Consider the following 13,605-nt stretch of genomic DNA (forward strand, 5'->3'; position numbering starts at 1 on the left):
TCAAGATTTCAGCCACAAAGCCACCTCTAGACTACATTAGTCACCTCTAGACCAGTGGTTCCCAAACTGGGGGGCGGAGGTATTGCAGGGGGGGCGCGGCACGGCTACGGATTCCCGGGTTAGTTACAATGCTAGCATAACAGCATGGACAAGTTTGTGACAGCGCTCCCAGCTAAACGCAAACCAGATGATGAATCTTCACCAAATGTAGCAACTTCAAAAGCAAAGACAAGAAAATATGACGAGGCATATCTCGCACTCGGCTTCACCAGCACAACAGTGGGTAAGGAGGAAAGACCACAGTGTGTTGTGTGTCTAAAAATACTAGCTTGCGACAGTCTGAAGCCGAACAAACTAAAACGCCACTTGGAGACAACACATCCCGAGCACAAAGACAAGCCGGTGGAGTTCTTCAGAAAAAAACTCACACAGTGTCGCGCACAGCAGTGTCGCTTTACTAAAGCAGCATCCCTGCCTGCAAATGCTCAACTCGCATCCTACAAAGTTGCCTACAGAGTTGCTCAGTGTAAAAAGCCACACACTATAGCCGAGGAATTAATACTTCCCTCTGCGATCGACATGGTCTCAACTATGATCGACGAAGCCACTGCCAGCAAGCTAAAGGCCATTCCTCTCTCAAACAATACTATCTCAAGGCGTATTTATGATATGTCAAAAGACATAGAAGAGCAGCTAAATGACAAGATACGGGACCGACGCTTTGCTCTGCAGATGGATGAGGCGACTGACAGTAATAAAGACTGCTTATTGATAACATACGTCAGATTCATTGATGCCGATGGTTTGAGGGAGGATTTGCTTTTCTGCAAACAAGTGACGAGCAGAGCCACTGCAGACGAACTGTTTAAAATAATTGACACTTACTTGAGAGAGGCCGATCTGAAATGGGAGGACTGTGTGGGGATCTGCACAGACGGGGCTCAGGCCATGGCTGGGAGAAGAGGGGGGCTGCAAGCGCTCATCAAGCGCATCTCCCCTAACGTGCAGTGGACACACTGTATGATACACCGAGAGGCGCTGGCGTCTAAACAGCTGAGTCCCGACCTGCACGATGTTATGACGGATGTCATCACTACAGTGAACTACATTAAAACACGACCTGTCAAAGCACGTATTTTCTCTGCACTGTGTGAGGAAATGGGCTCCGACCACACAGCTGTTCTGTTTCACAGCGAGTCCCGATGGCTGTCACGTGGGAAGGTTTTATCCAGGGTCTTTGAACTGCGGGATGAGATCCGCATCTTTTTGGAGGAGGAGGAAAATAAACTTGCCCACAAGTTTAACAACAACAAGTTCCTCATGAAACTTGCATACCTCAGTGACATGTTTCAAAAACTCAATGAGCTAAATCTGCAGATGCAGGGCAGCAACACACACCTTCCACATCTGGCAGATAAAATCACATCATTCACAAGAAAGCTTGAGATGTGGGAGCAGCGAGTTACAGAGGGAAATATAGACTCGTTTGAGAACCTGAAGTCATTCATTGAGGTCAACAAGCTGCAGAACACAGTGATCCCATGCATGAAAGCTCACATCTCTGCCCTCCAAAAGCATTTCCAGAGGTACTTCCCAGTGCAGGATCCTACACAATATGACTGGATCCGAGACCCCTTCAGTGCAACACCACCTGCCGAATTCAGCACTACAGAGAATGAACAGTTCATTGATGTCACCTCTGATTCAACAATGAGGCTTGAGGTTAAGTCTAAGACACTAGCTGCATTTTGGATTGGAGTGGAGAAAGATTTCCCACTGCTAGGTAAAAGAGCTCTGGCCACACTCCTTCCATTTGCCACGTCTTACCTATGTGAGATAGGTTTTTCTGCTGTGGCCTCCATCAAGACTAAATACAGATCAAAGCTGGACATTGAAAATGAACTAAGAGTAGCAGTCTCACAGCTGCAACCCCGATTTGAGAAGATCTGCAGCATGAAGCAAGCCCACACCAGTCACTGAAAAGATGTGGACATTAAGGTGCAGTTTTTGCAGAGTTAAATGTTCAGGATTTTGTTATTTTCTTCAGAGAGCTGGTAAAGTGTAAAAGGCCACTTTCATGCAGGAATGGAGTTTATAAGAAGATGTGTTGAAAGCCATGAACACCATTACATGGTAAAATTTTATGATACATGATGCAGTGTCACTTTTAATAATTGTGAAGGTGATTTGTCTTTTTTTTTTTTAGTTTTGTTCAGGAAGAAGTTGCCATTTTGTATGACTTACAATGTTAAGTAAAGTCCAGTGGAGTTTAGAAACAAAGGATTTGTATGTTTGTGTGATTATCAGTAGTAACTGATTTGCAGAGAATGATAAGTGGGCTCATGAATAATTAGGTTGTCTAGGAGCTAGGAAGAACCCTGGATGAATGGATCTCACACATAGCTTTTAAGTCATTTTATTGAACCGTTACACTATTTATCATGGATTTATAATACAAGTTATTAAACATATTTTATTTAGATAGTAAAACGTTCAATCTTAAAGATCAGGGGTTTAAGCCCCCCCCCCCATCCCACCACCCTCGTGACGTCACTGGTGTGACCCCCAACTGAACAACAGCAGAGGGTTAGCGAGAGGCACATGTGTGCGTGCTTTGCGTTTGCAGAATAACAGGTCCATTTTTATTCTAAAATGTTAATGTTGAACATGAAAACCTCATGTGAAAGAGGCTATAAGAGGAAGAGGAAGAGGAGGAGGAGCGCTGCTGGTTCACTCGGTCACTATCCTCCACTGGTCAGTCAGTCTCAGCTTCAGCCTCGGTTCGGGACTGGAGATGGGTCAGCAGGGGCAGAGATGGTCAGTGTGGATCTTATTATTGGGAGTATCCATGTGTGTCAGAGGGATAACACGACAGGATCTTCTTCCGTTCGGAAGACACGCAGGAGACCAGTCTCTGGATGAAGGCAACGACGAGACTCAGGAGATCAGGCTGGAGACAGCCCTCACTTTCTACGACGGACAGTTCGACCAGATTTACGTGAGTGTTGCAGCTATGAATGATACACACTAGCTTCAGTGATGCTGCATATGATGACATACTTTGATGTAAACAATGTTAAAAAGTAATTATCATATTCACGCAATGATCTGTGGTCGCCCTATTTAATTTGCGCTCCAAGTGCATGTCCAGAATAGTGAGCGAGATTATAAAATATCTGCAAGAACTACATCTATCTGTTAAATCAGTGTTTTACCGTTAGTTACACTCTGAAATACTTTTTTATCAGGTCAGTTCAGTAATGCAAAAGGTCAGTGCTATATTAGTAAATAGTAGTAATCAAGTACATTTCTGAGCTGAAAGGAAACATTCTTAGAACGTTCATGTTCAAGCTGAGAAGAAACAGTGTTACAGTAACGTTAATAGAACATTCGTACAAAGTTATCTGGGGTGCGTTCTCCGATAACGTTGTCTCTTAGCGCGCTACGAATACTCAAAAGGTACACCTTAACTACAGGTATACCTTTGCTACGTGTGTTCTCCGAACTATACCTTAGGATGTTGCTTAAGGTAAACCTTCTTAAGTTCGACCTTAGCAGTTGCTGTCCATGGTGGAGGTGCTGAATAAGTTGATATCAACGCCTCGATGATCGATTGTGCGCTCTTTCCTTCACAGCGGTAAAGGTAAAGTATTGAGAAAACAATGTTCTTTATAAAGAAGCGTTTTAGAAATAGTACAAAATGCATTTATTGGGGCTTATTGAAATAAGTACATGCAGAAATAAATACGAGTATGTGTTTATAATTTAGCAAGTGTACAATCCCAAACCCTCACGGCCATAAGTGTGTTAATGTTCTCAACAACGTATGCTGATTATCCACCAGCCGTATCACATTATTGGCGTAAATCGCTCATTTGTGTAATTGGATGATTTCCTCAATAAAAGCGCAAACATGAGAGACATACCGACATTCACTATGTCGGGGAAAAAAGTCCGCAAAAAGAGATCGCCCAGCCACACTGAGGTCTTACTCAGCCCATATCCATCCCCAACAACCTCCAGAAAACTCCCCACAGCATAAAAACGAAGAGCCGCCAGCAGCTGAATTTCGGGGCTGAGGGGGTAGCTCCGTCGAGTTTGTCTTGACAAATCTGGGCCAACAAGATGCAAGAGCTGCAGAATTTGCTCCCGTGGCAGGCAAAATGTTTTACAATGGTCTCTTCTGACATGGTAGTCAGTGGACTAAAATGTTCTCTCTTATAAAGTAGTTGACATACACTAACTGGCTCCGCGGACGCCGCCGTCTTTGATTTAAAACAAGTACTCGCTGTCTCGCTGCCATAGCTATAAAGTTTGTGTAAACTCATCTTTCTTTATATAGACTCCTAAGCCTTTTCTGTCAAATGGTTCGCCAGCTGATGTGCCTTAGGATAGTAATTAAAAAAGCTAACAACCATTAGTGTATGGAAACTTTATTAATGAAAACACTTCCATACACTGGGTGTAGGCTATAACAACTTAAGTATTTTATGTGTATAATTTTAAAGTAAAGTAAAAATGTAATTTTATTACTAAATCAGATTTTATATTAAATGTTCATATAAAATTTTCTATGTGTAATTAAACTGCGATGTAAAAAATCTTTTTGTGTAGTGGTGGCCACTAGCGGTATGAACCGTCAGCAGCGATAAGGTATAGCTAAGAGCGCTCCAGACCAACCTTACGAACGCATGACTTACAGAAGGTATACTTAACTAAGAAGGTTTCGGAAACCACGTATTAACGATAAGGTACTTCTTAAGGTACAACTTAAGAACGACGTAGCGTTAAGGTAGTTTCGGAGAACGCACCCCTGGTCTTTAATAACGTTGAACATCAGCAGAATTTATACATCATTCATGGAACGTTTTTTCTGAAACATTTTAGTTGGACGTTAGCTACTACTTGTTGAATGTTTAGAAAACACTCCGAAGTTACGTTCCCATAATGTTTGCAAAATTATCAAATTGAACATTCCCTCTGATTATTATTATTATTTTTTTTCAAAGTTATCATACCCAAGAAAAAAAATCTAAAAACTGTACGTTTTGAATGAATGAAGTAGGCTAAGAAGTAATGTTTTAATAAACGTTCTTGGAAAATATTCTTTATATTAAAACACATAGTGTTTTATAGCATACACACATATCGTACTCGGTTACTAACGTAACCTCGGTTCCCTGAGATGAGGGAACGAGTACTGCGTAAGCTAGCTTACGCTATGGGAAAAGGTCCCCTTTTCTCGAGAATATGAAGCCAAAAATTATCCTTACTTTTAAATAATGTAAAACGCAGTGCTGCAGCACAGCAGACCTAAGCGAAGCAGCTCGCGCGCTTATTGGCTGTGCTGTGGCAACTGCAGCAACCTATGGTGAGGCGGCGGAGAGGAAATAGGCGTGGCTGGAAATAGCCAAAATAGGCGTGGCTGGAACTATATAAGCCACCGCTTCGCCATAGGGATCAGGTTTTAAATCGACTGAAGCGATCACCCGGTCCGAGCACATAGCACGGCAGGTTACGCAGTACTCGTTCCCTCATCTCAGGGAACCGAGGTTACGTTAGTAACCGAGTACGTTCCCTTTCGAGAGTACTCTCGTACTGCGTAAGCTAGCTTACGCTATGGGAACACAATGTAAAACGCCGTGCGTGCTCGGGAACTTCGACCTGTCACAGCCCGAGGCGAGAGCCCGGGGCTTTATAGCAGGAGAAATCCCAGTCCCAACAGCCAACCTTAGTGAGCTTTATATAGGGAACGAAAAAAGGGGGACGTGATAAGGCTTAGCACGTCTATATAGAAAGTACCCTGGCCTGCAGGGCAGGGACTTGCAGATTATAGAATCTAATAAATGTGGACGGAGAGGCCCAGCCTGCCGCCGCACAGATATCATCCAGTGGTATCCCGCAGGACCACGCCCATGACGAGGCCATACCTCGGGTGGAATGGGCTCTGATGCCGAACGGGCAGTGAAGGCCTTTAGATTTGTAAGCCAGCGAGATAGTGTCTACTATCCATCGCGATTGGCTCTGCTTCGTGGTGGCGAGACCTCGGGTGCGCCCACCAAAGCATATGAAGAGCTGGTCCAACCTCCTGAATGAGGCGGAGCGCGCAATATAGGTTTTGAGAGCCCTGACGGGGCAGATGAAGCTCGCGTTGCTTTCGTCGCTTTGCGAGGAAAGGGCTGACAGCGAGATGACCTGTGCTCTGAACGGTGTTGAGAGCACCTTGGGGACATAGCCGTGTCTTGGTCTGAGAATGACTCTGGAGTCATTAGGCCCAAACTCGAGACAGTCAGCGCTTACAGATAGCGCATGTAAATCCCCCACTCGCTTGACTGAGGCCAGAGCCAGTAGAAAAGCGGTTTTGAACGAAAGAAGCTTCATATCGACAGACTGAAGCGGTTCAAAAGGGGGGCCCTTTAAGGCCTCTAGGACCGTAGACAGGTCCCAGGAAGGGATTGAAGGGGGTCGGGGAGGGTTCATCCGACGAGCTCCCTTAAGGAAACGAATGACCAGTTCGTTTTTTCCCAGTGATAGGCCGGCCACCGGAGCATGAGAAGCTGCAATGGCTGCCACATACACTTTGAGCGTAGACGGGGATCTGCCCGCATCTAAACGCTCCTGTAGGAAGGAGAGTATCTCCGTCACGTCACATAAGTGAGGGTCTAGGTTCCGTGTCCCGCACCAGGTGGAGAACACTGACCATTTCTGCGCGTAAAGGCGCCTGGTTGAGGGTGCTCTGGCTTCCGTAATGGTCTTTAACACTCCCTCAGGGAGGTTCCCGGGTACCCGTTGAGGGGCCATACATGAAGGGCCCAAAGTTCGGGGTGGGGATGCCAGAGTGCGCCCTTCAGCTGCGTGAGGAGATCTTTCCGCAGCGGTATTGGCCATGGGGCTGTACTGGACAGCTGCATCAGCTCGGAGAACCAAGGTTGGGTCGTCCAGAGTGGGGCTACCAGCAGCATAGCACATCTGCTCTTCCTGACCCGATCGATGACCTGCGGTAGCATCGCGACCGGTGGGAAGGCATAAAGCGGGCGTCTGGGCCAATCGAGGGCCAGCGCATCCCTGCTCTTTGAAAAATATATTGGGCAATGAGCGTTGTCTTCTGAGGCGAAGAGGTCGACCTCTGCCCTGCCGAAGATGCTCCACATCAACTGAACCGTTTGTGGGTGAAGAGACCACTCCCCAGGGGGAACATTCGCCCTGGAAAGCATGTCCGGGCCCCGGTTCAGGATGCCAGGTACATGCGCTGCCTTTAGCGAGCGCAGATTGTAATGTGCCCATGTCAGAAGACGTTCGGTCAGGGTGTGCAAGGTTTTTGACCTGACACCACCCTGGCGATTTATGTAGGCCACCACTGACATGCTGTCTGATCTGACCAGAACGTGGTGGCCCTTTAAAAATGGGAGGAAAGCTTTCAGGGATAGTTCGACCGCTATCATCTCCAGACAGTTTATGTTTAACAGTCGCTCCGGGCTCAGAGCTGTGATGCAGCCGTGGGTCACCTTGATGCGCGCGCGGCCGGAAATCCAGGCGCGCGCTGGAACACGGTCTCTCAGCCAGCGTTGTAGTGGGCGCATGCGCAGCAGGCCCAGTTTGAGAACCGCAGAGGCTGATGCCATCAGACCTAGCATTTCTTGAAATCGTTTGAGCGGGTAAAGAGACCCGGCTTTGAACGACACGGCTAGATGCTGAATAGTGAGAGCGCGCTGTGACGTCAGACGCGCTGTACACGTCACAGAGTCTATGTCTATCCCCAAAAAGGAAATCCTCTGGCTGGGAGACAGAGCGCTCTTGACAGTGTTGATCGTGAGACCCAGGCATTCTAAATGGCTGAGGATCCAGGATCTGTGTGTCGTCAGTAGTTCCTCGGAATGGGCTAAAACTAGCCAGTCGTCGAGGTAGTTCAATACTCGCACTCCCCGCATTCTCAGGGGTGCGAGAGCGGCATCCATGCACCGTGTAAACGTACGGGGCGCTACGGAGAGGCCGAATGGAAGAACCATGTACTGATAAGTCTGCCCCTCGAAGGCGAATCTCAAGAATGGCCTGTGATGAGGTGCTATTTGAATGTGAAAGTAAGCGTCTTTCAGATCCACTGAGAAAAACCAATCCCTCGGGCGAATTTGCGCGAGTATTTGTTTGGTAGTTAACATTTTGAACGATCGCGCCATAAGCGCTTTGTTCAAACTTCTGAGATCTAGGATGGGTCTGAGACCGCCATCCTTTTTTTGTACGAGGAAGTAGCGGCTGTAAAAGCCTGACTCGCGCTGCGCAGGGGGGACAGTTTCTATCGCCCCTTTTGCAAGAAGGTTTATCAGTTCGGCGCGAAGGATGTGTGTCATTTCGCTTTTCACTTTCGTTTCGACCACGGCGCGAAAGCGCGGCGGTCTGCGAGCGAACTGGAGCGAGTAACCTCGTTTTATTATATTCAAAACCCAATTTGATATGCCGGGGATGGCCTGCCATGCAGTGGCTCGTGCGGCTATGGGTTGAATGTGCTTCGGGCACTGGCCGTCTGTTATGAGGGGACCAGTAGCTCGAGTATGCTGTGCTTGGGACACTGTGGTGACAGCGCTTATTTGTAGGGTTGCGCACTGAGAAGTGGGCACGCGCGCTACATTTAGAGCACCTCCGGCGCGAGCGGGAAGGTGGGCATGAAAGGGGACCCGAGTGTGTTTTTGTGACACTTGGGGGAGTGTGTATACATGTAGGGGTGCGTACTGTGCAGTGGGCACACTGCCTACATCGAAAAAGCTCTTTTTGTGCTTTATTGAGGTCGCCGTGAAAACAGCGTTTGTGTGCAGGCATGCGTGCATTGTAACAGGCTCGTTTACTGCAGTATAGACATCTCCAACCGCCTTTAGTGAGGGGATTGGAGGAAGTATGTGAGGTTTCTTGTGTGGTGGTCCGGCCGCAGCGGGACTTAACCACGGTCTTTTCAGCACGAAGGTCAGGAGGGCTTCGGAGGCTCGGGGTTCAGCACAATCCTGGGCCGAGGTCCCCGTCTCTCTGGCAGTTTGCGGCTCGTAGAGCGAGAGCGGTGCTGGGTTTTGGTCGCTGGGCGAGACTGTAAGTCTGGCTGCGATGGCTTCGAGGTCTGAGGGGGCGGCGCATTTCTACGGCGTCCCGCAGCAGAGCTAGAGCGTTTCGGCAGGAAGTGTCTCATTGCTTGTGACGTCTTCTGAGCCTCAGTGAAGCGTTCAGCGAAACCCTTAACCGACTGGCCAAAGAGGCCGGAAGGCGAGATAGGAGAGTCAAGGAAGGCGGATTTGTCGGCGTCTTTCATCTCCGTGAGCGTGAGCCAGAGGTGTCGCTCTAAAACAGCGAGGCTTGCCATGCTTCGGCCGATCGCTTGTGCTGTGGTCTTTGTCGCACGCAGGGCTAGATCAGTAGCGCTGCGGAGATCTTTAAAGTCATAGGTATCTGGGGCAGACTCGTCCAGGTTAAGGAGAAGACTGGCCTGAAAAACCTGCAGCACAGCCATGGTGTGTAGAGCCGAAGCAGCTTGACCAGCGGAGGTGTATGCTCGGCCAGCGAGAGCTGAGGTGGTGCGGCACGGTTTGGATGGATGCACAGGCTTCGACCGCCATCCTGCGGCTGAGGGCGGGCAGAGGTGTGCAGCAATTGCCTCCTCGAGAGGGGGGAGGCTCTCGTAACCATGGTCTTGGGCGCCGTCGACAGAGGAGAGCGCTGACGAGACAGAAGTTTTCAAGCGTGCGGAGAATGGGGCTTTCCACGACTTCGTGAGTTCATCGTGAACTTCCGGGAAGAAGGGGGCGTTTCTTTGCGGAGGGGCCGAAGGGCGCCCCTGCAAGAACCATTCGTCCAGCCTGCTTTTAGCGGGCTCGTCTGGAGGAGACCAGTCGAGCTGAAGGTCGCTGACAGCCCTTGTAAGCACGCGAGTAAGCTCCGCGTCGATATCAGCGCGTTGTCCGGTGCAGCTGGGGGCTGTAGAGGGGGGGGGGGGGGGGTCCGCAATGGAGCCCGACCATTCCTCACTACTGGACGCGGTGAGAGAAAGGCTGTCGTGTCTGTCCTCTTCCGCCTCAGGCGCTCCGAAGGAGAAGGGGGCGCTGGTGAGCAGAGACTGGCGCTGCTCGTCCACGAAGAGGACAGGCGAAGGAGAGAGAGCGGGCGAGGCACGCGGGGAGTGTTCCGGCGTGAGCTCGCGTGTAGCAGTGTGCTCAGGCATTCTCTGATCGCGGCGTTTCTTACGCGGCACTTGAGAGAGAAGAGGCGGAGTGGGTGGAGCATCGTGGCTGGTTTGAGCTAATCGAGCCCGCAGGGTCGATATAGCCATGTTGTCGCACTCAGTGCAGCCGCCCTTGGAGAGTGCGTTCTCAGCATGCTCGCGGCCCAGGCAGGAGACACAGATGATGTGGCGGTCCTCGCTGGGCAGAGGGCCTCGGCCGGAAGCGCAGGCCCGAGGCATTTGAAACAACGCCTCGAATTTTGGAGAAAAAAGTGTGATGCAGCGGCAAACACACTAGCTTTATAAAGGATATAGTCACGCCGGATGGCGCAGCAGGAAGCGAGTGCTGAAGGCGGCGTCGAGATGAAGCACGAGCCGACATCCTCAGATCTGCGTTGCAGTGCTATCCCGCTGAGAGGCTTTTCGACGGCGTGTAGCGGCTTCTCCCGAAAAGACAGCGAAGTGCAGGTGAGATCGCTGAAGGAGATGAAATCTGATCCCTATGGCGAAGCGGTGGCTTATATAGTTCCAGCCACGCCTATTTTGGCGCGCTCTGACGCGAACCAATGGGGACACGAACCAATGGGGGCGCTTCGCGCCCATTGGACCGTTCCTCTCTGCCGCCTCACCATAGGTTGCTGCAGTTGCCACAGCACAGCCAATAAGCGCGCGAGCCGCTTCGCTTAGGTCTGCTGTGCTGCAGCACTGCGTTTTACATTATTTAAAAATTAAGGATAATTTTTGGCTTCATATTCTCGAGAAAAGGGGACCTTTTCCCATAGCGTAAGCTAGCTTACGCAGTACGAGAGTACTCTCGAAAGGGAAACGCATGTTTGTGTCTTAAGAATGATTTTGCTTTCATGTTGACTTTGAGTGACTCCTACAGTGAAATATATTTTTAATATTCTAGACACATTCCTGAATAAGTGTGTACTGATTTAATCAGATCCTGGACTGTTTAGGTGATTTAACCCTCCTGTTGTTTTGAAATCCAGTGCTATTTTTGTGTTGGGGTCAAACAGACACTCATTGGTTTCCATGCCAAAAATAAAATCACCAAATTGGCAAAAATAATATCTAAAGATATGTGTAAAAACAGAAAACCTCTGTTATAGAGGGTCAGTTACTGAAAATGATTAAATATGTCAGAAACTTTATAGTTCCCTATAATTATTGTTATTTCTTTTGTGTTTGATGGCCAGTTTGACCCACATCCCTTCCTCTTGCTTATTATTGTTTATTTCTCAAAGTCTTGGCAGGGTGAAATAGGTTTCTCATACGTCTTTTAAGTGCTGAAACAGTCTAGAAAAAAAATAAATAACAAGAAAAACAACCTATGACAGATTTTTAGACTGTGAAACTAGATGAACACAATGATTTCCAGAGGATGATTCAGAAGACAAGTCTCAGTTTTATATTTATATTTATACTTATATTTCATAAATGTGTTTCATATTAGGGGTCGACCAATATGTGTTTTTCAGGGCTGATGGAGATACCGATTATCACAGATCAAGTAGACTGATACTATTTTGAACAGATATATATGTCTGGTGTAAAAATGAGAATTAATGTCAAAATTAAGAATAACAAGAGCTCTGACAAAAACTTTTTAAAAATGCTTTTAAATAATTTACTGGCAAATCGGTTTTGAAAATGACCGATATCAATAACCATAAAAAAAGCTTAATATCGGCGCCGATAATTGGTTGGACCTCTGTTTAATTATTTTGCCTGATTCTTTAGTGTTTTTCAAAGTGCTGATTTTGCATTGACACCAATGAGGGTCAGTTTAAGGTCATAACAATTTCTGTACATCCTTTGCAATTTTTTCACCTTTTGCTGAAAATTATGCAGTTTTTATGAAACCTACCTATATTCAGGTGTTGATAAAAAAGGAATGCTTTAAGCTAGAATCATTTTTTTTATTTTTTTTTGTTTAAAAGTAGAGGCTCTGATATTTAGTTTGGTATTGCATATTCAAATATTCATACAGCAAAATATAATATAGGCCATCAAATTTGAGTGAAAATCATCAAAATCGTTGGCGGTGGCTGGCAACTTAAAAAAGAAATGCTGGTGGGGAAAGAGTTAAGAGGAAATGAATAGTTAACCAATTAAACAAGTGATGAAGGGTCAGACTGACCCAGACACAACATGAAAATGTGTTTGTAGGACTTTAAATCTATCTGTAGGATATTATCAGAGGACTCCACTAACAATAACATTCATCATTTCAAGCCCTCGAATGCTTCCTTTCCCACAGGTCTCCATTGCCAATTTCCTTTTCCTTTTTTGTGTTGTTTTTTTTTCTTTCCATGAATATTTTACAACTAAAGTATTTTGTGTATGGTGATGTTTTGTAAAGCTGAAATAGCTCCAGTGTTTGAGAGCAGATTGTTTCTAGATTGAATATAACGTTCATTCATCAGGATTTATAAGATCTTCTGCTCAAAACATTTGAAAAACATCTAAAATTGAGTCTAAGCGTGCACATCTGTTTTCCTCAAGGGTTGAACCGTTATTGCATAAACGATCAAAGTGTGCATGACATTCCTTATCAAACCACTGAAACATTTCCTCATTCATTCTTCACTAAACTGTGTTCATGTTAAATCGGCTTTAAAAAGTCCTTCCTTCGCAGTCCAAGTTGTAGCTGTTTAGTTTTAATAATCTGTTATGGTATGTGTTTTAATGTTTAAAGATGACAAAAAAAGAGTTTTCATATTCCCCATGTGCCTGAATATGTGTACATCCTCACTATATAACAGTATTTACATCTTTATTCAAAGCAACTTATCATAAATTGACGTACACAGCATTTCTGAAACAATAGGTGAACAATACCAGGATGAGCCACCCGGAAACCTCTTTGAAAACAATCATTATTTTTTAATTCTCTTGGTTGATGTTGTAGCACAGAAGCAACACTCAGGATCAGTGAATCTGGTCAAGTATAAGAGCAAGATCACAAGATCAGGCCTTTGAGTTTGTCTGATTTCATTCTAGGACACTACATGCACTCAGAATAAAAGGTACAAAAGTTTTCACTGGGGTGGTAGCTTTATTAAAAAGGCACAACTTTTGAAAAGGTACCATCCCAGTGACAGCTTTTGTACCTTTTGTCTGAGTGTGTGGAGACTTTGATGCTTTATCCTCTTTAATAGGTTGTTATATACAAAATAAGTCGACCTCAGCCGCTGAAATGTATGTTTTGTTGTTGTTTGCATTGCATTGCAAGTTTTTGACCAGTATTGTGTTTCGTTTTTCAGAATGTTTTACACGTACAGTATGTGGGTGTTTGGCAGTGGACCATCACAAACACTAATTCAGTTTCTGCTGATTTCACTGCACATTTCAAGAGTATTTCCTCTGTTTTTATATCAAGGTTTCAGTAAGATAGGGAACTA

General features: G+C 46.3%; 2 protein-coding genes across 2 annotated transcripts in view; both read left to right on the forward strand.

Moving 5' to 3' along the window:
- The first annotated feature begins 144 nt into the window (after positions 1-144).
- Positions 145-1,980, forward strand: LOC132110277 (zinc finger BED domain-containing protein 5-like). The gene has a single exon (XM_059516849.1). The coding sequence runs from the start codon at positions 145-147 to the stop codon at positions 1,978-1,980; it is 1,836 nt and encodes a 611-aa protein (XP_059372832.1).
- A 600-nt stretch (positions 1,981-2,580) lies between these two features.
- The window catches only part of LOC132110376 (nidogen-1-like), a 43,704-nt gene continuing 32,679 nt past the window's right edge, over positions 2,581-13,605 (forward strand). Inside the window, exon 1 of the mRNA XM_059516927.1 lies at positions 2,581-2,998. Coding sequence (XP_059372910.1) covers positions 2,795-2,998 — 204 coding nt within the window. The 5' untranslated portion in view covers positions 2,581-2,794. The remainder of the gene's footprint in view (positions 2,999-13,605) is intronic.

Source organism: Carassius carassius, chromosome 30 (assembly GCF_963082965.1).
Source record: "Carassius carassius chromosome 30, fCarCar2.1, whole genome shotgun sequence".
Lineage (NCBI taxonomy): Eukaryota > Metazoa > Chordata > Actinopteri > Cypriniformes > Cyprinidae > Carassius > Carassius carassius.